The 27526-nt window shown below is 36.1% G+C and overlaps 1 protein-coding gene across 1 annotated transcript in view; it reads right to left on the reverse strand.

The window, feature by feature from the left end:
- PDGFC (platelet derived growth factor C) overlaps nt 1-27526 on the reverse strand; it is a 129340-nt gene that overhangs the window by 14948 nt on the left and 86866 nt on the right. The window contains exon 3 of the mRNA XM_082051341.1: nt 19833-20013. Coding sequence (XP_081907467.1) covers nt 19833-20013 — 181 coding nt within the window. The remainder of the gene's footprint in view (nt 1-19832; nt 20014-27526) is intronic.

The following is a 27526-nucleotide window of genomic DNA, read 5'->3' on the forward strand; positions in this document are numbered from 1 at the left end:
GGAATTTGTGGCCATAGTACTGAATTATAAGATTCTAGACAGAAGACTCAAAGAAACAGAAGACCTCTCATGACTCCAACTCACTGGCCAGAGAGCCTTATTCTGAAAGCATGTCCTAATGTACTGAATTGTACAGGGTGCATTTAAAACTAAACAGTCTGTAATTAATCAAGTCTAACAGTGTAGAATAAGCTATGGCATAGACTATCTTCATGGCATAAAAAGTCTTTAAGTGAAATCAGTATGTTAGTCTCCATCTAGAGTCCTTTCCTCAATCAACTTGTCTTTTTGGTTAATTTCAGATTACTGTAGATATGCAAACTAATTTTAGGTAGCAATAATCCCTGCGGTTTTGTTCCTGTAAAGTATACTTGTAGCAGAGTAATATCTAAACAGGAACTACTTCCAAATCCATAATTTTTAGTGAGTATTATCTTCTTGTTTATACATCTCCCGCTTCTAAATGAGACTTTAACCAAAATTTACAGTGAGCTCTCCCCACTCCATACGACTATATACACATGCCATAAGAAAAAGTAAGTCTACCCTTTGTATCGTAGTAACTGCAAAATATTTGATTTCTGAGCTTCAGAGAAACTAGCATTACAACGTTCTCAAACCAAACATATGCAATACATTTAAAGCTAATGAGGTGTTTATTTTCCTCATGCATGTGCATAAGAGGACTATAATTGCAACTTTAAAACGTTAAAAATCCAGCACATATTTTTCTTTCTTGTATTATTTGAATGCTTAATAAAAAAACATTTAGTCTAATTCAACCAGGGTCAATACTAACACCTACATACACATTTTAAAGAGTCAAAGTGTGTGTGTGTGTTTCTACAGACAAAGTAACTACTGAAAACAACCTAAAAATAGACTGTGTATAAGCAAAACAATGTTCCAAAATAATTTACTGAAGTATAGTTTCTGTCACCCAATGTTATAAAATCTTTGTTTGGAGAAAGTCCTGGAATGTGTCTTTTGCTTGCAGTATGGTGCTAAAGCTAGCAAAGCCCCAACATCTGAGAAATCATCACCTCCAATTCTGACAACATTTTAATATTCACAAAACTGTCCTAAACAAATTAACATCTGCAATAAATCATTTCAGTGTGTTGAACATGTGAAGGAATGCGTGTCCTTTATAAGCACCTGCTAAAAGTTTGGTTGACTCACTTGCAGTGGAGATTGTCAGCAGTCTTCTGCTCAGGGCAGCAGGTTAACAACACACAGGACTGCTGCTGATTCCTGGATGCTAAATTTTGAAAACACAAAGTATTTTCCTAAATAGGAATTCTGTTCTCACCTTCGTACAACTCTTCCTTACTATACAAACTACTCATCATAGTATTTAATGAGATTTAAAGTTTACCCTGCGCTAATCTACCACCTCTCATTGTTAAAGGCCATCTTCAGTCTCATACCTATTTCCAGGACAGAACTCTGAATTGATTCCTTGCTGTTTTCTCCTCATGCTGCTCTCACTGAGGAGCTAAAGGAGAACTCTACAGAGACCCTTCTAAAACTACTTCTTCAGTACTTCAGTGCTTTATCGCTTTCTTTATATACCCACTATCACCTTTTTGTACTTGAACTACAAGCTCTTGATGTAACTTATTTTTTGTTTTGTGCTTGTGATTAAGGCAGTAGGGTACTTCATGACTGTTTGTAACAGTAGTAACAACACTTTGCACCAAAATATTCTTTCATGTACATCCAAAGATACTTGAATGCCTGTGTGAGTAGACAGCCAAGTAAGAAGTGTTTTTCAAATGCTACTGTGAATAAACACTTTGCCTTAATTTTGTGAATGTAAACTTAAATGGAAAAATGTGTAGAGTCAATAAGAGAGATGCATAAATATCATTACATACCATATCCAACACTTAATTCTATTGGATTAATCTGATTATTTCTTTTTTATATATGCAACTGATGTATTTTTGTCCATTAAATGGTATTATCTAGAACGTCTTATTTTGATGAATGTTGTGTTACACCTGCAATTCCGCTCTAGAAGGGAAACCTTAATAAGAATTACATATCAAATACTGAGAAGGGGCAAGAAAGAATCTCTCTTCTCAGTATTTATAATGAGATCCTAATATTTTTTTATAAGTACAGATCAAAAGTCACATTTAGTGTAGAGACCCCTCGCTCCAAAATTTAGCTGAACTTTAGCAGAAAGGGAGAAGCAAAAGAATCTCACCACAGATTGACTTCTTTCACTGAAACTTTGATACTAGGCAAGTCCTGTGTACACATCTGTTGGAGGCTGAAATGTAGAATACCTTTTACTTCAGCAAGGAGAACAATTTGCAAAAGAACAATCTGAATTATGCTTAAAATGTGAAATTATCATCTAAAAGGAGGACTATCATTTAATTAGACAATAATATAAGAGCATAAATGCACAAATGAGTCAATGCAAAAAGAGATTCCTACAGTCAGACTTCAGTGAGCACATAAGATATAGTAAAATGAACGTTTGCTCAAATCTTTTTGCAAATGGATTTAACCGTGATTATTATAAACTTCATTTGTATACACACACAGAATTTATACATCTGTTACATTTATGATTTACAAAAGGATTTTTTATTGTTTTTCTGTACACAAAACTCCAGTTCTTACTTGACAGACAGTGGTTTATAAGGAAGAGATAGGCAACATAAGTACTGCTGTTCTGAATAGAAAATACTTTTTGTGCATTCCTCTATGACAGGGGATGTGGTCAGCCATAATTAAAGGACATCATGTTTGCAGATACTTTTTTTTTTTTAAATTACTCATTTTACTCAAAATATGTGAATACTTATAAAAAGCTTAACCACATTGAACAACAGCAAGTGTTTGGAGTCAGGGCAAGAACTGTTCTATAAGTCCCCTCTAGGTGTTAGAAACGGGTAGCTGTTGTTAAGAAAATATTTACTTATCCCAGTAGGTTCATAGGAGGTTCATCAAACCTTAAACACCAGGAATGACTGTTTATTACCACTGGAAAGTGTATTTGGCAACGGTGATGAAAATGACTTCTACAGTACATGCAATTTTCATTTGATCCTTCAGTATACATGTTAAATTGCATTCCACAACAGGTTTCTGTTCATTTCATATCACAATAAAAGGAACACACCCAACATTCCTGTACAGCAGACACTGCAAATCAGAGCTTGTCCTAGCCTTGAAGGTAGAAAGGCCTTGAACAAAACATTGCTTTGCAGGAAAGGAACCACCGCTGTATCCTCATGTACCAGTTCTTAGTGTCATCAAACATGTTAGAGATTGACCATACTTTAAGAACTGTGAAGAAAATATTTTTTATTGTTTCTCATATTTAAATTGGCTTTATATGTAACATACACGCCACAACCCAAAAAGCACAGTAGAGACTATGACTACATTGCCCTTGTAAAGATTCTTACTGTTTGAACAAGCCAGTTTTAAAATTTGTGAGCTAGCTTTTATAGCTCTGTACTGATAACCATAATGTTGTCCTGATATACTCTTAATGTTCAGTTGTGTTACTTCTACTTCTACATATTTTCCACTAGCTATATATTTATTTCCCCTCTCATGTTACCTCATTATATTTTCATATATATTATGCACAGAAGCATAATATGTGATTAGACAACAACTAAAAGGCAAAATTAATTGGAAAAGTATGTTTAATAAGAGAAATTTAAGAAAGCTTTCTTAAAAAACTCACATTTAGGAGTAAAACATTAAAAGCATAAATGCAAAATTGTAAGTACGGAAGTCCTGAAATAGAATAAACAGCATTACAGGGGACCAAAACCTGAACAGGAGACAACGTGATCCCGCTATGAAAAAGGCAAATCTCGTTCAGATATATTCAGAACAGCACCATAAAGCTGAACTATTGAGCTGCCAGGGAAGTCTCATCTGAAATACAGTTTTCAGATTTCTTTCCAGTGCTTGTAAGATATAGGCAGAAAGAAAGAATATTCAGAGCAAAAGCAAGAAGGAAAAGAAAACATGAACTAGGATAAAAGATCAAGTGATACAAGTTTCTTTAATCTAGACAAGAAGAAAGTGACAGGAGATGTGATAACAAACATGTAAGATAGTATCAGGTAATCAGCTGTTCCCTAGTCCATCACTGACAGGAAAGATTTAAGTTACGTATCAGAAAAAAAATTCATACTATGTAAAGCAGTGCAACAGATGACCTGGGAATTCTCCAAAATGTTTGTCCCTGAACTTCAGGGACAGCACAAATATCTAAGCAAGAATAAGCTTGGTCTGTGTAGTCCCTGTTTAGAGCAGGACAATGGCTTAGAAAAGATTCCACTGAGCTCCCTTCCAACTTTGTCTTTCTGTAATTGCATTCCACAACATTTATCTGGTAACCTCACTGTTTCTAGAAAACATGTAAAATTATGCTAGGGAAAATGCCAAATTATAGAAACAAATTAATTTGAAATCATGCTAAAATCTGCGCTATTGACTAGCTATGCCCCAAACTCTGCTGTATACATAACCAAACTCTAATGCACCCTTTTCCTCAGTGGTTTGTATGTTCATATGTACTTTTTAACCCTTCAGATTTATTCTATTAATGCTGTAGTAAAAAGCAATAACTGCATGCCTGTATACTTAAATATAGAATATTTAGTAGAAAAAAAAAGTGTGTTTTTGATGTTTCGTGTCAAACCGCAAGCCTTAAACTCACATGACAATAATAAATGAAACTACTCTGATTTTTGGACTTTAACTACTTTCTCATGAAGAAAAGTAGGGAGTCACAGGTTTTTAATAAAAGTTGGTTCCTTATGAGCAGCAGTAGTTCCTTTGGCAGTATCATTTACAATTTCTTTGAAGCCTCAAAACAGTATGTAATATAACCCATTTAAGAAGGTGGGTTTAGCGTCAGCTGTAAATTAGAAGTAGATGCATTTCTGCCATGCTCTACTTTTTCAGTCCCTGTGGACACTATTTAAACTGGAACCTTCAAAGATGGGTTGAAAGCAGACTACTTCATTCTGTTTCTAGTAGGGTCTCATGAAATTTTGTGATGCTTACAGCATGAACAAATGTATTAAAAAAGAATAGGTTGGATTTTAAGTCACCACTACAAACAACTGTCTTAGCTTGATTCTTGAGCAAATCTCATTTTCTAGAACACTGCTAGTAAATTAATCAACTTCCATTAAGCCCAAAAGGGCTTTGGTTATAACACTGTCACCATCCACAAACATGTCCAAAATTATCTGCAACTTGTCTGGTCAACTAGATCAATTATTTTGACTTATATATTTTTAAAATTTAATTAGGGCTTGCTAACATAATATGAGTAAGGGTAGCAGCACAGTCTTTAATGAAAATGATTGGACAATCATGGTGACTTATGTTTTCAAGGAAGATGAATGGTCTGGTTGAAAAGTCCTAGATGAGTCTGTTCAGGCGTTGACTATGGCCCCAGTCCTGCAACCAGAAGTGCCCGTGCTGTCCCAGGGAGGCGAAGGACTCACCTGCCCCATGCACCCACCTGCACCCCCTCTCACGTTACTTCTCTCTTCTTGCACATGGACCACACTGTAAAACTACAAACTCAGGATATTTATCTGCAAAAAATAACAAAAATAGAACTAACACTGCACTAATCTTATGTCATTTATAGAGTACTATTCAGCCTATCACATTAAAAAAGGCAAGTATATTTTTATTTCCAAGGCAGGATTTTAAAAGAGTTGGAAAGCCTTATGCAGAGGTATTGCTCATTCTATTTCTCATATGTACCCTTTTTATAAAAGGGTTTATAACACCCATTTGAAAATGAATATTTACACACTGAAATATACTTTTTCGCTTGCATTTATACTTAAAATATTTTCTCCTTCAGTCTCTTATTTTCATGTTCAGTGATTAAGGAATACTGGATGTTTCTGATGATTTAATGTAGAATTTATGGAACTAATTACAGAACACAGACATAAAAACCTGTGGTTTTCTAAGCTTTAATTAATTGTGGTTTCACAGGCTGCTATTCATTGCAATCTAGGAAGTGGTTAGATGTGGGGTTTATTATCAGTTTAAGTAAAAAGCAAAAGTGTGAGGCATTAGTTCCACCTGAATTTTCCAGCCTGTAAAAAATATCTTCTTTGGACTGCAGACTTTGTTTTCCTTCCATTGAACCCAGCATTACACAGTTATTTGCTCCATTAGCCTACTAGATTGAAAGATCCTGGCTAACCACAAAGTTATCCTTTGATGGAGACAGAAAGTGTGCTTCAAAACAATATGATTAAAAATGCTCATTTGAATGCTTGACAAAGCATTGTTTCACACATAAGTCAAACAAGAAGATAAATTAAGATGATATTTAAAAGGCATTATTTACAAGCATTGGTCACTGAGTATCTATCTCAGTATGTTTTTTTCCTGCGCTTGAGGGACAGACATTACAATCTGCTGCAGAAGAGCAGAAAAAAAGAAGCTAGGGGGATGGGGAGGAAAGCAACTTTGCAAGGAAACACTGGTCAAGAACATCCACTGAAGAGATCTGTGTCGCTGCTTCACCTGTCCTGCACCGTGAAGACCCTTGAGATGATCTCTCTGTTTAAATAAGAAAATAATCCGATTTTGAAGGTTTTCATCACCGAAAATGAAAAGAGGTACTGCATAAATTACACTGTTAAACAAGTCAGGTAAATTGACTGTGATGACTACCGTACTTTGCTGAAGAAAGAATTAATCTAGTATTTTCTGGTTTTGCAAACAATTATACATTTAAGATACCTAATTGCCAAGAAGATGGTATTATCATGTTCTTAGCCTTCTTCCACTATTTACTATTTAATTTGAAGCTGTTTTGCATCTTTCAGATTATCTGGGTAGTTCTGCTGGACAAACACGAGGACTTGAATGAACAAATTAGGATGCGTGAGTGCAAGGCATGTGTAGAATGGGAGGGGAGACAAATTGTTATTTCAAGTACATCACCGTGTACTGAATATAATTTGACTTAATTTAGATAGGTAAAAATTCCCTTTGTAAGATTATATTTCAGTTTAAAAGTCAGAAGAGGACATTTTGCTATTTAACTGTTAAGCTTATATCTCTCCTCAGACAATATATTAGTATGAGATATGGGTTGCCTTAACAACTATTATGTGTTATAAAAGAGAATTCTGAGAAATGAGGTTGTTTTAGTAAGCAACTAAAATACACCCATTTTCTTTTTTTTTTCTCCCATAGAAAATTAAACCAATTTTTTGAGATAAAACCGATTGTGATGTCAGAATGATAACATCAATACAGTTTTTCACCCAGTTACCATCGAAGCTTAACTCTTCCAGGCAATCTTTACTTCATTGCTAAAACTGGTCCATGGTGTACCATTCACTCAATTAGGAAATTAGAGGAATAGGTAGTCACTGTAAAACAAGATTCTCCCTGGGCAGACCATTATTCTCAGTGCATACAGAGAAGCAATTATTTGCCAATTAATTTATCAATATACTTCAAAAAAAATCTATTTAAACTTGGATAATGTGGTCATTGTTTTTCAGACTCCAATACCTAATATTTCATGTTGAAGGCAATGGGAACCATTTGTTTAAAAATCTGTCTGTCATCAGTCACACAGCCTGTATGACAAAGGAGAACTAGAATCAAAACATGCAAAGATTTCAAAAGCCGAGAAATGGGAAAGTATAGCATTATATATTATTCTAATTTCAATAGTGGGCTTATTATGGTATGAATAGAAATAATGAACATTAAAATTGCATGCAGTAATAAATCCAAGTTGATGCATTGTTAGAATAACTTTAGAATACAATTATTCTCATGACAAAAACCACAGGAATACCATTTGTAAACAGAACGATCCGACCATGACAATTTGGCACTGTAACTATTGCCAGTTGCTCTCCCCCCTCAGGTAACCTGACTGTTATTTTTGCTTTTTCCTCTAAACCTCAGTACCCATGGCAGAAAACAGAAAAGAGCTGCCACCCTTTTCCTGAAGCAGAAAACAAACAAACAAATATATATCAGTTGAAGGTCCAAGTGTTGTACTGCCAGGAAGCCATTGCCTGTGACAGACGGCTACTGGAGACAGAACCTGTACATGACAGAGCCAGAGCAGGGTATAAAATATCCATACTGAAAAGTTCACATGCTGTGCCCTGTGCAAGATGTGTTTCTTCCTGGTTCTCTTTGTGGATTCTCTCATTGCTTGATTAGGAGATTACTTTTTATAAATATTTAATTAAAGAGAGAACAGCATGGAGTCTTTCATAAGTAAGTATAATCTCTTACTTTATTAGAGAGTTAGATTTAAAGAAAAATTAAGAATGGAAAGTATTTTTTTCTTAAAACTGTGTTTTTAAAATTATTTTCCTCTGGTTTTGGATTTTTATGATGACATCACCTTAGTATTTTGCCACTCTTCCAAGTATTAACCACGAAATTTAGGCCAGCCCATCTATAAATTATCCTCTGGCATATTAATATACCACTAGCTTTGCAAATCATAGCTTTATATGCCTTGCTTAATAGTGATCCTTAGACTCGCATAACTATTTTTCAAATTATCATTAACTTCTTTTTTTAAACAGTCTGCAGAGAAAAGTTTGTTCTGTTCACACTTGGGCAGATTTGTTTTATTGGTTTTCCAAATTCACCTATATTTCATAAGCCGTTTCAAATACTGAAATATCAAACCTCATAATGGAATTTATTTTTTTTCTTCTTTAACAGCACCACAAGTCTCTTTTCCAACTTGATGAAGCACCTTCTCAACACAGTTTTAAAAAATATTAGATGTACTAGCAAGAGATACATAGTTCATAGAAAAGCAGGCAATAAATGACAAAATACAACAGGTGCCCACTTAACCAATGGACAGCAACCACAGTCTCAGAAAATAATAATGGAAGTTCTGTTATTTAAATGAAAAATGACAGAACCCCCTCACTATTTACTATGCAAACATTAGGTGTTAATTTATCTTCTTCTGTTTAGTCTTAATTCTAAGAAAATGTATAAATAAATCCTTAACTACATAGACTTGTGTGCTAGTAGCTCTAAAAAGTAACAGCTTATTTTACTTTGCTTTTCTTGTGCCATGACATCACCTCAAGGGTGATCTTGGGCTTTAAATGAAGTAGGAATATGATGCTGCTTTGCAGGACATAACCAGAACAGTTTGGTTTGCTACAGCAAAGCAGAAGACAGCTGCCCAAATACCTGCACTTGGGCTTCGCCTCTGTACAGTGGGCTTTGCACAAGATTCAGGCTCACCCATCTCTCATATTTGCAAAATACTGGGCATCCCATCCAATCACCTCTAGCACATCAAAGATGTGTAGGTTTGGTCCTTAGGTTCTAATATTTTTAGGTATATTTTGTTACCAAAGTAGTAAATTAGTTCCAAATTTTATATTGTCTTTCATCCACGTAAATATCTAGCTGTAAAAATAACTCATTATTTTTTTATTCTTAATGACTATTTGGAATGCAATTGAAAAATCCTCTGACAATTTTTCATTAGTCTTTGTATTGTTGACCTGACCACCTATCTTTGATTTTTGGTGAAAAGCTGGGCTGTACCCTGAAGTGTTTTATACCAGCAAACAGTTTCAAAATGCTCTTATGAACTTTAATTCTACATTTATGTTGCATCAAAAGATGTACTGCTGTTTAGGCACCTAATCGCAAGGTTTTTTTCTACATGAAAGGTGCCTATGGCTTCTTAAGCAGAAAGGCAATTTAAAAAAGTAAATAGAGTATTTAAATATATATATATTGACAGAGCACAAACAAAAAGAAATCAATGACAGAATTTACTTTGACTAAAAGACAAGAGTTCCAAGCCAAAAAGGCGCTACACAGATGACTCAAGAACAGGAAGTATTTTATTATTAACTTTTGATTACCCAGAACACCTTACATTGAAAAGCCTGAAGACAAATATGCACACACAAGTCATAAGAGTTCAGAAGATCAGAGTGATTTCCAGAAGATAAGCAAAGGCAAACCTTTTAACAGCTTACATATTAAAAGCCTATATATATATGTGGATAACTGTTCTGCCATTTAGCAAGCTAAAAATGAGTTCCCCAAAGGAATACTTGTGCAGCTGAAAGGGAAGGGCTATCAGGAACCACCAACTTCTCAATGTCTGTAGGATTATGTGCAAAATTTCTTCCAAAGGCTGTGCCATCTGCTTTCACACCGCCACTTTTCAAGTGCCTTTGAAGCTGGTCTTGCATGCACTAAATCACTCTCTTCAATTTGAAGCCAGGCATTTTATTTCTCCTCATAAATGATTCTTATTATTTATCTTCCTATGATTTATTATCTAGTTCAAAAGTAGAGTGAAATGAATACTCAAGGATCCCGAACATTCCGCCTTTGGAAATGTGCCAAAAAAATTGCCCTGCGTTTTCACATGCAAGATTTGTTTGCTTTATTTTGTTTTCCAAACAATTACAGTTCTTCAGCAACATTCGCTAGCTCTCAGGAGCAAACATGGAAGTAACCCTCCTGAATTCTTTCTCTACCACCCTGGTCAGAGATAATTGAAAGAACAGATGCAACATCTTTGTCATTATCTAGACTTTCCCATGAAAAGAAAAGCAAAACCTTTTCAACAAAAAATCCTGGCTTTCATCATCATCATTAAAAAAGTTTTGAGGACTTATGAGAAGCCAACAGATGACAGCTCATAATCCCCATCTGTAACACAAGAGGCCAGGTACTGCAAAGACAAGACAGGTGCAAATTTTGGTATTCCCAGTGTGCTTATTATTCATCCCTTTTTCAAAACAAAAGGATTTCTCTTAACACCACCACCAATACCCCACATTAATCTTTCCACAAGTAATCTCTTACCCTGAAGCTGCTATACAGTGTTATTACCCTGTCAAGAATTTTTCTCCTGAATTTAAAGAGGTTCTTCCACCAGTCTGTGGAGTCAGAATGTGCAGTCATCTACAGAGGCTGGTCCATAGCTGATTTGATCTCAGATGTTTAGAGCTGCACTCATCATTCTGTTTTTTCTATACAATTCTGCTGTTCCTAAGAGCCTTTCAGATCTGGACCATATGTCAAAAAATAGAGAAGTTGCACTGAGTAACTCTGTTCTGTCCCACATTCCTCCCTTTTGTTCCTGTTTTCATCCCTTCCTGACAGGATTATGGTAAGAAAACTTTGCACAGCACACATCACTCTTTAGCTACTGCCTGTTTTGTTGGGGTGAGGCAATGGACAGGACTGCAGCATGACTAAGATATTAATGATGGATATGGGCATGACATGAATGCAGCTAAAATAGCAGAACTGAAAATTACAGTGCTGTCCAAAACCTAGTATCAAATGTACATTTGCTTACCTTTTTTCGACTAGCAAGCGTGTCAGACACAATGTCTCAGTATTTGAAAGCACAAAAAATCTAGGACTGTGCCAGTTATAAAGGGGATTACTTTGAGAATAGGACAGAGTCACTTTGCTTTGGAATTTGTAGAGAAGCCATCAACGTGCTTTCTCAAAAAGCTGTGAATATCATGTTGATCCTGGAAACTAGAAAAGGGATAGTCAACTAGAGAATTATGTAATACATTAAGATGTAAAAAATAAAGACAAATGTAGCCAGAAAACAAAGAAACAAACCAACCAGCCAACAAACAGCAGAGCTAAAGGGAGGGTGTTCTTTTGTTTGTTTGTTTGCTTGTTTTCTTTGTTGTGGTTGTTTTTTTTGTTGTTGTTGTTGTTTGTTTTTTTGTTTGTTTGGTTGGTTTGTTTTTAACCAAACAAATGAAAGTAGCTTATGCAACATTTGGTAAAGGACTATATTAAAAAAAAAAAAAAAAAAAAAAAGAAAGAAATTGCACAACAACTAATAGATCACACTTTTTAGAATAGATCTGATCAGCAAGATTGAACAAAGAAATTTGAACCATGACTACAGAATAATTTTAAAAGAGTAAAGGAACACTTGGACATCCTTGTGGAATATTTACTTTGAGGTATCATCGAACAGCTCCAGTTACTTGGGATCAGTTGAGTTTACAGTTTAAGAGTGACACATTTTTGTATACATACATATCCCTGTCAAGTAAAGGAGTTGTTTGTAGTTTCTTTTCTATGAGGTATCTATACAATCTGATTTTAGCAAAGGATGTTGTGAAAGCATGAAGTTTACCCTGGGTTCAAGGGGCACATGGACAATTATTTGCAAGGGATGTCTGCTACAGATTACTATCTAGACAAAGCACACAGGCTCAAGGAATCCCCTCTTCTACAGAAAATAGCTGGTAAGTGGGAAGTATAGGAGGGGTGAACAATCACACCTGCTTGACCTCCTTCTAGGGCTCCCTGCCAGCAGTTTGTGACCACCACTGCAGGCTCCTGAGCTGGACAACCTTCGGTTTGATTCAAGGCAGCCTGACATTTGGGAAACCAGGAAGTCACTTGGAAAGGCTTCAAACTTGACATTACTGCAAACTCTGTTGAAGAATAAATTTTCAAATTCACATGCCAGTATACATAACATGTGTGAAACGCTTTAATGTATTACTACTGACTGATAAAGAATAACTGGATCGTTCTGCTCCTCATTCATTTGTAAAGAACTGTTTGAGAGTGAAATTTTGAAAAGGAAGAGAGAATCTCTTTGAAGATCAGTTAAAGGAAAATTGGAGCAAATAGAGGATAACATATTTTAGATTAATATTTATAGTTGCTACAGAGTGGCAGTAGTATTCTTTTATTATATTCTTCTGTGTAATTGCTCTGATTAGACCTAATCCAGTCCTCCTTGAATGAACTTAATGAAAATAATCAAAAGATCCAAATAATTCTTGAAAAAGCATTTATCAGTTAGTATAATGGTAGCCATTTCATTAAGTAAAAACCACACAATCTGAAATGTTCTATGAACTCTGATGTCAAAATGTAACAATAGACATTTACTTACTTTTAAATCTTGAGTTTCAATATTTAACTGTTTTTTACTATAAGGATACACTCTCACAACGAGGACTCCCAGAATATACTCTCAGGACTGCTATATTAAAATGTAATTGTTGAAAGTTATTTTCATTAGTAAAGTGTTCCCAGCTTATTATCAGGTGTCAACTTCAATGCCTATTAAGTCAAGCTGAAATACGATAGTAACACCAGAGGTAATAGCTGTGATAATCCACAAGGCTGCTAATCCACCCCAGTCCACCTTTGCTATGTACCATGTGTTCTCTTCCTTGCATCATTAATGCAGACTGGATTTTCCACATTACTGTCTTTCCTGGATTTGTACACAGGTAAAGTGTTTTCATTTGGTTTGTTTGTGGTTTGTTTGTGTTTTTTGTTGTTTTACTTTTCTGAACAGTTGGCAACATATAGTTCTTTCAGATTGTTCCTAAACAGAAATAAACTTACTTAAGATCCCACATACATCAGCCAAACCACTCCCAGAGTCAGGACATTCCAGGAGACTTTTTAAACTGTTCAAGAGAAGACAAACCCACTTCTCTTCCTGTCTTTAACTTCTCTTGTAGACTTCTTGTAAACAACAGAGCACACAACATTAAATCTCGTATACACAAGATTTGTTGAAGAACACCACAATAAAGTAAATGATAGACCATGCAAAAGTAATAGTCATTTTTAAACTAAATATGCATACATAAACTTCTGATGAGCATTCTATGAGACACACTAATAAAGTTTTCCAATAATAACACAGTCCCTGACAACATAAATATTTATTACTAAATGGAAACCTAATAAAAACCTTTACTAACTTACAGAAATCAAAGAAAAGAGATAGTCTCAAGTATCTGAAATACTTTTCCAATATGTTTTCTACACTTTTTCACCTTTTAGGGCATTTGAAGATGTTAAATATTGTTTGCACTGAATCATCCTACTATCTGCTTTCATGTGGGAGGAAAGGGTTAACATGTGATCAAAGATACAATTTGGTAAAAGGAGCCAAAAGGGCCGCCTGCTTTTTCTGGATAGTTGCAGTACGCTATCTCCTGTTTACAGCAATAATTTCTGCTCGAAACAGGTTGCCAGAGGAACTAACTTGTACCTAATGTTATTGTCAACTCAAGGAGAGCAGTTTTCACAAGCTTTTCTCAAACTCACTTGTTTTGACTTCCCCTCAGTACTTTCAAAAACGCCATTTTAAGACTTATGTGAATGCTTTATAACCAGAACCAGTTATGCTATTTGTTGAACACTCCTGAAATTTTCAGCAAGAAATTCTACTGAAGTTGTTGAACAGTAGAAAACAAAGCATGACATTTGGGGTACGATAACATAATTGCATTTAATTTTAAAATTATTGTTACTTATTTAGAAATAAGAGAATCAGCTGATTTTTTAATATCTTTTGCCACTGTGAAACTGGGTGGGATATACATTAAACTCCCAAAATCAATGAATTTAAATCTTAGTTAAATATAGAATGAATTTTTTTAAAAGTCTGTCCAAGAAAACAAGATTACTTTGTCCTACAATTAGTCATTGAAATGATTTCTGATTCTTTTCAGCCTGTTTCACCGTAAAGCTAACATCACAGAAAAGTGCCAAAGAAATGATATATACTACATATACAACGTGAGAAACTACATTCAAGTTTGACCAGGGGGAAAGGAACCCAGTCCTTCAGAGTACAAAACTTGCTGTATTCTAAGTATACTCATTCCTTTTAAGAACTAAATGACAACCAATTTAATTCAGACTGTCTCTCTTCCTTTTAGAATCTCAGACAATCCACTGACATCTCAGGTTGTACAGATTCAGGACACGCTACTGTGGATTTCTGGGCAGGCCCATGCTTTTGTTAGAACAACTTTGCTAGATTCACTTCTAACCCTGTCTCTCTGAGAGTCTACTTCGCATACACAGATTTTTACTTTTTTATGATGTCAATGTGACAGAATGAGATGTGGTCACAGGAAAACAAGATGTTATGATTTCATCAGGAAATACCCTTCAGAGGTTCTTTCTGCTTCAAAGGGTTTTTTGCCCCTCTCATAGTTCCATGGATAATAGACATGCTCAGTTTTGTACTTTTTGTCATTTTTCTATTAACCTGAAGCATGTCATTTCTACCTATGTGTTTTGGGGTGATCTTTACTGTCTCATTTAAGAGATTTAAAAGGAATTTATCTTTAGACCTCAAGCACAAATTCAATACAAAACAAATTTCCAATGAAAGAATTAGTCCTAAATCCCTCTGATTTATTATACAATGAATTTTTGCAACACAAAAAAAACCCCCTGAATGATTGAATTTGCAAGCTGAAGCGTCTTCAGGAGTTTGTTGATTTATCTAGACTTGTGTTTCACTAAACGTAATCAGTGGAAACTCTGAACACAGAGGTTTTGTTTAAGAGTGTTAAGAGTTTCCATCATACGGAAATTTTCACAGTCCTTTTTCACATCATGTAGCATTGCAAAGTGCTAAATAACACTCGTACACTCTCCTGCTGCTTCATATCCCCTTGGCTTAAACAACCCCGAAATCATGTTATTTCGAAAATCTTTTGATTACTTCGAGAGAGAGTGTAGAAAAACCTTTGTTTAGGAGATCAACAACGTCCTTTTTTATGTTTCTGGATGGATTTTCAGTTATTGCAGCCAAAATTAAGCCTCTCTTGGGATTTGATACCAAGATGTGAGATACACACCTGCTACCTGTGACATCTGTGGACTTTTGAAAGGAAGGGAATGCTAGGTACAAGCCTTCCTTTCTCTGTTCTATAAGTATGCACTTTTTCTATTAGTATTTATTATCTATTAGTATTTAAATTTTAACTTGCCTTTTTCATTAAACCAGCTTAATTACAATGCTTCCACAAACAAAAATGTGTTCAACCCTAACAGGGCAAAGCTTAGCCAATTTGAATTAAATAAAGAAACAATTAGATGGCCCTAAAAAGATTATCTGCACAATATTGAAGTTAATTTTTGTTACTGTTAGAGCACTAGTGACAGCAACTCTGCATCAACAGAAAACAACAACAACAACAACAACAACAACAATCCTTTCTTAGACTGAAATCCAGGTAGCCATACAAGTACTGCGCCAAAATCATAAACCACCTGCCAAGCCATTTTTAAACCAGGTCAGTCTTTAAGTAGCTTCTTGGATTTTCCTCTTCATTTTCTCTTGCCAAGAAGGAGATTAAGTCTGTTCTTCACAAAGATCTTCGGCATGATCTTTGATAACAAGTGACATGCTACTATATGCCAAAAAAGAAGAGGAACATAGTCACTCCCAGCTTCAACTTTAACTGGAGCAGCTTTGTTCTGAGTGCCCTGAATAATTAATAACTACTTTGGCAATCAGTCATGCATTCCTCAATGGCACCTCCGGCATCAAGTATCCCATTCACCCGCTCCCCAAGTAACAATGGACTTTATTACATCAAGTTTTCTCTGCCAAGCTTGTAACTGACATAATTTAAACTAAACATTCACTAGGAAGACTGAAGCCCAAACATATATTATAGGAGTTTATAAGGTTTCCCTCAATTGCATGTGGCTACTATGTGGATTAGAGCTGTCACTGGGGGCAAGTGAGAAGAAGGGGGAAAGAAATGAAATATGGATTGGTGCTGCAATAAAGTTCTGGAGGGTGTAGGTGGTATAATGCTGCCAAAAACATGACTTTTAATAAATGCATAGCTGAACAGTCGAAATGCAAAACAACCCCTAAGCAAGCCTTAGTGAATAAAGCAACTCACCAGTGAGCACAGACCAAGTGACAGGGCAAAGCATGAAAAGAGTGACTAAGAATAACAGCTGTGCTGAAAGTAGCGTGATACTTTTGAAATAACGCAAACTACATTTTCTTAGGAAGAATAAGTTTTTTCACCCCTTCCCTGCACTTTACAGTATTTCAGACAAAATTAACTTGCAACTACAGAACAGAGGAAAGAAAAGTAGAGCTAGACAAGAATTACAGAAAGTTCTAGATGCACCCAGGGTACACAATTATAAACGGAAGAAATTCAAACAATTAAATGTAATTAGCTAGAACTTGAAGAAAAGCTTCATGTTTTTCTCAGGGAGCATTCTACTCGTATACAGTACATGCTCTACTTTTATGCAGTGCCTTACAATCCCATAGTAAACCTCTCTAGAAATGATGTTGCATCTATTGACATTGGAACTGTTACGAGTCCTTTTGGGTGACTAAATCTTATAAGTAATCAGATCAATAGCCATTTTCCCCCTACTTATTAATCATGTGAAAGTTGGTTTGAAATATAATATACAAAGTAAAAATATATGTATACGATAAATTACAGCAGATTTAAACAAAGCTATTTCTCTTGCTCTTTAAAAGACCTGAAAATGTGTCCAGTGCCCCTCTCTGTGTGTGGCCTCCAAATACAGAAACAAGCTTGCACTGTTTTATTTCAGTTTTACTTCATTTCTCCCCAAACAATCTCTCATTGCTAGTCTACCAGGCATCTTCCCCTCCCCCTCTTGTCAAAAAATGAGGAAAAAAAAAATTAACTGTTTAGGACCAATTTATTGAAGTGAATCATTAAGTGAATCAGTTATGGTTTTGCAAGAATTACTTAAAATTTACACTCATTCCTGAAGCTGGCATCTTTTTGCAGAGACATGGGCGGTGCGGGGAGGGGTGGGGGTGGCTGTAAACAGTAATTCCTCTTGAAATGTTGGATGAGATGGCATTATACTTTTAAAGAAAAACATTTTTTATTTTTTTCTTTTTTACGCCATCATTTTTCAATTGCTTCAGGTACAAGAAGCAGGTCTTATTCTGAAACTCAGCACTATAGATTTCATTTACAATCTGCAGTCTGAAATGTGAATTTGTATTTTGCATGACTTATTAAGGTAGAATTTTTGATGAAAAATATCACAGCCCTTTTAAAGAGAGATTTGGAAACTAATCCTCACAAAGAGATAGGCAGTTGTCATACTGCACATTTTGGGTCTAGTTCTGCATTGTTATGACATGTTACATATGTGAGACATAACACAGTTTGTATGTATATTTCTTACGCTATATGAGAGAATGGAGAAAAACAGAAATGGAGAAAATGGAGAAAAACAGAAAACTAAAAACGTATCCTAAGATGTCAGTTGTTTTTCTCTATTGAATAAGTGATATAAATATTTTGAAGATTAAAAAATTGTTTTGCAAGTGTTGATAATTTAAATGTTATAACCAGTTTTCCATACCAAATGTCAAGGAATAAACTCAGTCCATTTGTACAGCATGGCATAAAGATAATTATACATGAACCCTGGTATTTTTAGGTGCTTTTTTAATCCATTCCACAGAAATTGGATTATACACAAGTAATATAGATACGTAGCAGGTAGGATGTAATACTAGAGCTGTAACAACAAAATTTAACATCAGCCCACAAATACTTAGGGATTTTCTTTTACCATTTTCTAAAGGTAAACATACTTCTCACATTTTGCTCCTGGGTGTATGAAAATTTAAACCTGGCCATATTTCAAGTTGTTTTGTAGACTGATTGACATTTTATTTAATTTCAAAATTCATGATTATCAGGTGATACTATTCTACTAACAAAAGGGTCTACCCCACAAAATTCAAATATGCAGATCAAACCTTTACCACCTTATGAATAGTTCTTAGCTAGGCCTAAATATTTAAAAATACTTACATGAAAAGAAAAGAACATACACATATATAATATGTACACACAGACACTATTATGCTTCACTGACATCATCATCAGTATGCTAAATATAGTACATGGAAGATTATGTATTGTTGAAAAGATAAGTGCAATTGTTCTTTCCTTCTTCTCAGTAACTGAAGTGTTGCAAATGGGGAAAAGAGGCAAAAATGGCAACAGCAATAAGCGAGCCAAATGCATTTAGAGTGAAGCGCATGTCAGTGGAGTTACAACATGGATTCTTTTGATCAATTTTTTTATTGAGCTTGCAGATATTTTCTGCCAACCAAATACCACAAACCACAAGACTACTTAGGAGATTCACGAAGTAAATTATGAGGAATATAACAAAAATACACCTTAATCTCTTAAAATATGGCATACCTATTCTAAAACAAGTCAACTCTTGTTCTGTTCCACTCTAATGTTTCAGAACATTATCTCACCCTTAAAAATCTATAAAAATTGTTTTGCTACCACAGATCTTTCTTTTGGTGAAAAAAGATAGCATAAATTTGCTGAGAGTGAAAACAGTCACATTTCAGACAATAACTGTTGTTTAACACCTGTCATGTACAAGAGATAAGCAATATCTAAGAAAAATCTGAAGTATAGTTTCCAGAGAAGATGCAGTGGAAAATGAGTATTATGCACTGTTTGTCACTATAATAAAAAAATTCAGAACCATACGAACTTTTCTGGTTTTGAACCAGGTATAATCATTTCGCTGTGTGTGTCCAATAGCAACTGATTAATAAGGCATTAAGTTCTTCAGTCTTCTTTGAAAGTTCCCAGTGCTCTTTAAATGTCACACAGCTGATTCTTATGCTGATTTCTCTTCTCAAAACTAGTTTGTTGGTTTTTTTTTCACAGTACTGTATCAGGAATGCAAACATTTTATTTCTAAACAAACAACCAAGCCCACAATTTCCCGGTTCAAAGCCATCCAAGAAGAACCACAAGAACACTCAGTTTGCTAAAAAACAGAAACAAAACGTACAATTCTGGAAGACGGATTGCTCATTATTTTGATTATTAAGAAACAATCACTAATTAATCCTAAGCTATTAAAACATTCTTTTGAGCTACCACATCAAAGACTTTGTTTTCCTGAAATGTTCCCATCTGAAACATGTTACTTACTGGCATAAGAAGTGTATAATGGATGCAGAATCCAGGTTCAGAAGGAAAATATTCATCAGACACAAATCTTATTCTGATCTGGTTTCCTTTGGAGATCTGTCTGCTTGGCACACTACTGGAACCACACCAGCGCCCTAAAACAGTGCCATCACTAGGCTCTTCAACTTCTACAAAGTCATACCTGAACAGAAAAGAAAATCAAATGTTTATTACTGATCAAATTTCTATAAGCTTCCTGTTTTAATCAATAAACTGGCTCTGCAGTTTGCCTTTTTTTTTTTTTAATGCTGAAAGTATGCTACCACAGCCAGCTATTCTAAAGTGAGCTTCCAAGTTGCTACTGGCTTAAATACATAACAAAATCATGCAGTGAGGTTAAAAAAATAAAAGCAGAGTTAGCATTTTGAAAAGACCTATGAGTATGGTTTTGTTTGCTCCTTTTGTGGAAAGCAATTACAACATGTGGGACAGGGCAAAATACAGTAAGAGCAAGAAGCCTGAAGTTGCCTAAGTGTGGCACAGTAACTCACCCTGCGATACCACTGCATGTAACACTACTGAAAGGTCAGGGGCTCTCTGGTACAGAAAACTTGCCCTCTTGTGATACCAGTGGTGAATAAGGCTCCTGAGGCTAATGTGGCTTATGGAAACTTGGAAGCATATTTTTCAGTTCATGCAAATCCCAATGAGACATCCACTGAGCAGAGACCTAGATGTACCATGTGTCAGAAAGAACCTGATACTTTGGTAATAGTGACAAGAGAGAGATGAGTTGGGAGCCTTGAGAGAATGAAACATATTAAGTTTGATTTATGTTCATTGGTTTTTAACATGTGGTCTGGCCATCCCTGGGGATATGTGAACTGCTTGAAATAGATCCATGAAAGGTAACTAAGAAATGCCCGTCAATTGTCATCAATAAGCTTCAGTAAGCCACACAAAGGTCCTCGCTTCCACCGAAAACATTTAGGGGGTTCCCAAGTCATAAAAACATTCAAAGCCACTGCTCTAGAAGGTACATCTGTTTTCAGCACTTTAACCTGTTTCATGTCAGCTCCCCAGCTGCCCCCTGACAGAATAAACACGGAGACTTTCAGCTGGGCTTCCCCCTCTGCAGCCTGAAGCCCCCAAGCCCCCGCGGCAGTGGATCAAGCACGGCAAGTGCTGGAAAGTTCACAGCTTCGGCTGCCTGGGTCAGCCTTTCACTCTTAAGGCACAACTTGTACTCTAAGCACAGGCACAACGCACCTCAGAGAAAGCTTCAAGATTGCTGATATTTTTATGTTCTCTTACGTGTGTAGTCATATATTAAATATGTCTCATGTAAATCTAAATTGGTAGATAGCATTGAAACCTTTTCAAGGATACAATCCTGCCTCTGATGGCAGCAGACACTCATAATTTTTTAAATAATGCATACTTTGTCTACCAAATATGCCAAGCAATATCTAATGTGAGAATTATTACCTCATAAACATTTTCTAATAAGGCTTTTTCTTGATTTTTTTTTATCAGTAAAGCTAATCTTTATAATGATTCCCAGTTCCCTAGTTAGACAGCAGGCAATAAATTCTTCTGTTGCATGTTTGCGCAAGACTGACTTGCACATTCATTATCTTCATTTAAAGGACCAGTATTTTTTCCACTTAATTAAAAATGAATGCAATGAATATGCTCACTAACTGTCTTCAAAATCCATTACTGCCATGTACCACAGTTCTATATCTTTGTTGAACTTACAATACTAATTACTTTATCACCATTTTTTTTTCCCCCAAACACTAATTCCTTTAAATGATCCACCAGTGTTTTTTAATTTATGATCAAGTATACAACTTAATTACAAAGACATTGAGTACATTAATTGTACTAAGACTTCAGGGCTTAACAAATAGATTTTGAGCGCTGACTATTAAGATGAACTTATGAAGTTTCTAAAGATAACCTTTTACTTTTTTCTTAGTTAAAAATATGAAATTATTACCAATTTTCCTGATTTGTAAAGAGCGAATAAGTTAATAATTATGTTTATTGACTTAAGCTTAAGGTGTCTTGGGGTCAGGCATAGTATAGGTGTTAGTGCTTCTACACAACTTAGAGAGTACTTTCTGTTGCACTCTTTGATGTCCTGGCACTCCTGAAGTAAAAGAGAAACTCAGATTTCACAGTTTAAATTTCAGACCCTTAAATAAGTGCTAATTAATTCCATTAGTTGACAGGTAAATTAAAGGGGAAAAAGTATTCTAAAAAACCCAAATAAAATTCAGCTTTCTTATATACATGACAGATTCAGATAATTCTGTTTGTCAGGGTGTTTCTCTATATTCAATTATTTTCTCACTGTATTTCTAAACAAGCTGTCACTTCTAATAAAAAAAAAATGTGATTTTTCTGTTTGTTATCAGTGTTACCTTGACTGAGAGGCTTCTCAATCACCCTTTCCACACCCTAATACCATCTGATCATCAGAAATCCACTTGTTTCCAAGTTATCAATCTGGAAACACTCTAATCATTATATAGCACTCATTTGTACTGCACTGAACTGTGAGCAATTACCAACATTACTATTTAAGGGATTTACTAAAACCTATTTTACAAGACAATCAAACGTAACTTTCTCATAGCAACATGGTGCAGTACACATGGCACAGTTTATAGTGATTACTCCTTTCCTGCAATGTCTCCCTCAGGACCTATACAGTATTTCTGCTCTCTTATGTTCAACAAACAAGTCTGGTGCTTTTTCTTTCCAAAAGCAAATAAGAGCTATGAATATTGGTGTCTTACTGCTGAACACAGATGTAGGTATAGCTCCCTGCACAATATAGATGTTTCACCATCAGCAAGGGGAAACTTTAGAAATCCTGTCTACATCAAGAGAAAAAGGTCCCTCGCATGTTTTTTTATGACATAATGACATTTTTAGCCAGGAACCTTATTCCTGTCAGTTATCTAGGCTGAATGGGCTGCAAGAGCCTGCCAAAACAATCTTCTGTGCAACTAAAATTGCTTGCATTGCACACCTGGACTGAAGTCTGAACTTGCTGTGAAAAGTAACAAAACAAAACACTTCAGATGCTTCAGCATTTGCAAGATTGTGCTACATAATTCTGCAGCTTCATGTCGAAGGGCTAAAGAGCAGTAGGGACAATAACGTAGCCATCCAAAATGATTTCTCCATCAAGAGAAGATTGTACTTGAAATGCAGAAAAACTAGGATAAATATCCAAGAACTGAGAAGCTATTTTCCATCTGCAAAGGAGTAAAAGATGTTAAATTTCATGCTGAACCAAAAAAATATTTTTTTCCTTTTCGTGCAGTGTACAAAGTAGAATACTCAACAGCCTTTGACAATGACTAAAGAAATGCTCTGGTGCTGCATCTAAGTTCAATGCATCATTCAAATATTACTAAGTAATATTATGACAAAGAGATAGTCTAGTCTCCATTCCTAGGTTGAAAGATGCTTTTGCCTTCAGTCATGATGCCCAAAATATCTTCTCTTATACTTGTTGCAGAACATGTATTCCTCTTCCATACGGCCTAGGTGCCTGAGAACACGGTTTCAACTGACAACCAGAACAAAGACAATTTATTGGAAAAGAGCAAGGAAGCAATATAAGTGACTCTAAACTTCAATGCCTTTCCAACCAGGAAATGTATTTTCCAAGGGAACAGGTTTTCTTCTCCTTTCTGTGGTTTACATTGTCATTTGCTAAACATCTTCTGACAGGCTGTTTACCTTGGCTTGTCGTTTTGTGACCTTTTTTGTGGCTTCCCTCTGGAATTCCACAAATATATCAATGAATGGGAGAAGCAGAAACCCACGAGGTAAAACACTTTATCATATCAGGGATATTGGACCTTTCCACCTTTTATAGATATGTGCTAGACAAAAAGTCTAGTACACTCATTAAAACAGTCCATGAAAGGCAAAATATGCTTTTCCTTCCCCCTTCAAAAATAATGGGGTTTTTTTTGTTTGTTTTGGTTTTGTTTTAATGAATAAATAGGAAGTTGATAACAGTCCCTGTCTCTTTTTTCACAGTGTCATGTGGAACACTATAATAATTTTTTTCCAACTTGTTTAAAAGCACATGGAATTACAAGGTTTTCCTGGTGCTTTCCTGTCCTTGGTGCACATCAAAATACCTACCTTTGTTGTAGACCAAAAGCATTCAAGGTTCCCTGGCAGTTCACCAGACAAACTGTTATTAAATAGAATGTAGATGGTTTATATTTGGACAGCTTCAATTTTGGAAACATTGGAAATGTCAAAAACTGTCAATATGAACATAACATATTGATCTTTTAACACTATTTTTCTAAAGGAAAATTTCTTCTCCCTCTTCCACTTCCATTTTAAATATTTTTCATTTTTTGCTCCTGAAATATTAGAATTTTTTTAAGCCTTGAGTTTCCATCATTCAACTTAATTTTGTATTTGTATAGACAAACTGTAAGGGCATTGGTGACACCTTATATAGCCTTCACCTCTTAGATCACTTTTAAACCAGAGCTGTAAGTAGTCATATTGCTTTGTGAAATAAACACTATATTTGCACACAGAGGAAAGTAAGAACAAATGTTTAGCTTGAAAATATTTTTTTCAGAGCTCCTCAGCTTCACTTGCCATAAAGTCCAGAGACCTCTTTCAGTCTACCCAGCTCTCCAGTAATGCTCTGATAGGCAGATTCGGGTTTATCTGGTGGAAAAAGGAACACGACCAGGGCACTCACATCCATGGCATGTAATGGCAGACCTGATCTGTTTAACCAGCCTTGTTACCCCCACAGATCAACGTGCTGTAGGGCCTGCAACAAAAATGCACAACAGGACAAGGGGAACATGAAGATTCTGGCAAAGGGCAGGAGGAAAACAGGAGGAACCCAAGACAGAAGAAGGCAGAAGAGGAGAGAGCAGCATGCTGGATTAAAGAAATAAAAGTGGATTTCAGGCAAACTACAAAACCTACAGACATCACACTTGTCAAGAGTGTACTGCACCATTCACTCAACAGATGGAGAACTTCCTTCTTTTCTGCTAATATTACCAATACTGCTCCTCTCACTGAGGCTAAAGAAACTTTTCCTCAAAGACCAAGGCACAGAGATACAAGACACATCACATAAGATTAAAATCAAAACAACACAAAATTGAAACAATTTGTAATAATGAAACTACAGGTACTACTGCAATATTTTTCTATTTATGTAAAAGGAAATCTTACTTTTTGTATTTTTCCCTTCAATGTTTATTTTCATTTCAAATGCATTTATTTATATCACTCTGTTTTGTATTTTTTGCCAGACAACAAAATCTACATGAACGTCAGACTGAAAAATATTGGCCCATTCAGTCTAGTCCTTCATTCACAGAATCACAGAATGTTAGGGATTGGAAGGGACCTCAAAAGATCATCTAGTTCAATCCCTCTGCCAGAGCAGGAACACCTAGATGAGACCACACAGGAATGTGTTCAGGTGGGTTTTGAATGTCTCCGGAGTAGGAGACTCCACAATTCCCCCGGGCAGCCTGTTCCAGTGCTCCGTTACCCTCACTGAGAAGTTCATTCTCAAATTTAAGCGGAACCTCCTGTGTTCCAGCTTGAACCCGTTACCCCTTGTCCTATCATTGGTTGTCACCGAGAAGAGCCTGGCTCCATCCTCGTGGCACTCACCCTTTATATATCCATAAACATTATTAAGGTCACTTCTCAGTCTCCACTTCTCCAAACTAAAGGGACCCAGTTCCCTCAGCCTTTCCTCATAAAGCAGATGCTCCACTCACTTAATCATCTTCATTGCTCTGCGCTGGACTTTCTCCAGCAGTTCCCTGTCCTTCTTGAACTGAGGGGCCCAGAACTGGACACAATATTCCAGGTGTGGTCTCACCAGGGTAGAGTCTAATACACCCCAGGATGCCATTGGCCTTCTTGGCCACAAGGGCACAGTGCTGGCTCATGGTCATCCTGCTGACTCCCAGGTCCCTTTCCCTTACACTGCTCTCTAATAGGTCATTTCCCAACTTAAACTGGAACCTGGGGTTGTTCCTGCCCAGATGCAAGACTCTACACTTGTCCTTGTTATATTTCATTAAATTTTTCCCCGCCCAGCTGTCCAGGTCTCGCTGGATGGCAGCACAGCCTTCTGGCATGTCAGCCACTCCTCCCAGCTTGGTGTCATCAGCAAACTTGCTGATAGTACACTCTATTCCCTCATCCAAGTCATTGATGAATATGTTGAACAGTACTGGCCCCAGTACTGACCCTTGGGGCACTCCACTAGATACTGGCCTCCAGCAGACTCTGCCCCATTGACCATGACTCTCTGGCTTCTTTCCTTCAGCCAGTTCGCAGTCCACCTCACTACACGATCGTCAGACCACACTCCCTCAGTTTAGCTGTAAGGATGCTGTGGGAGACTGTGTCAAACGCCTTACTGAAGTCATTCAGTCCAGTATATACGAAGTTCCTGAAATTATGAACCCCTAGCAGTGCACACCAGTAAAAGTCAGCTGTTAGCAACTCCTCTAGCCAGCCAGAGGGAGGTGACAGAGAAAAAACCCAAATGATACAGAAAACAAATTTCCTAGAGGAAGGGAAGGGAGAAGGTGCCTTGGCTGAAATGGTCACCCTGTGGTAGCACCAGCAAATACTCCATGCAGGGCAAAAGTTCAATAAAAATGATTATGGAGAAAAGATAATGGAGCAGCAATTAAATAAATTTCCATGGTAGTACCTGTAACTGCTGATCTTACATATAACTGTGTTTTGACAGTCACTGGAAAGAAACAGCATACCCAGATATAATTCAAATAAATAACTGATGAGGTCAGTTTTTTGTACTCAGAAAATGGTGTTTAATTATACACAAACATCACTTCCAGCAATAGACATCACTTCCAGCCAATACTGCAAATGAACATAAAAACCCCAAGTATCCTGCCATGTCTACATTTTCCATGAAATAAAGATACTCAAGGTATAAACAGAGAACATTCCTAACTGCCATTCACCAAATATGGATTGTAGTTTCCGCGCCAACCTACTTTGAATACATCTATTTTAGAATATGCAGTACTGTACATTAAGAACTGCCTTATGGAAACACAGATTCATTCACAAATGTTATATGGTTGCCATGGTTCTCTCTGTTTAATCATTCCTCATACAGATTAGTAACAGCCTGAGGCTTCTAACACAACCACACAACTCTTTCTGTATTTCTACCTTGTTATTTAAGATACACTAAAAAAAAGTTTAATCCTTAGATTTCAATTTTCGTCCCCTTCATTCACTGTCAGCCACTTTGATCATAAATATACGTTTACAACACTGCAAATGAAAGGGAAAACAAGACGGAGTTCAACCTTCCAAATTCTACTCTTCAAACATTTGAACACTTTTCATTAAATGGATGCTCTGGTTTCATTTGGAGAAATTAACTGTTGCACTACCACTCTCCAGTGTACCAGAAAACATATTTCTATTTTCTGTGGGTCTGCTGAAAATTTGAGGCATCATGTGAAGCTAAGACCTTCACATTTTGAGTAATAGCTTTTGTTACTTGGTGAACTAGAGTCAAAGCACTTAATGCAAAAACCAATCCAAAACCAAATAAATTAATCTCCTCCCCTTCCTCCCCAAAACTCTCCTTTGTATCAAAAACTTACTTCGGTGACAACTGCTAA

This window comes from Streptopelia decaocto (genome assembly GCF_964273445.1).
Source record: "Streptopelia decaocto genome assembly, chromosome: 4".
Lineage (NCBI taxonomy): Eukaryota > Metazoa > Chordata > Aves > Columbiformes > Columbidae > Streptopelia > Streptopelia decaocto.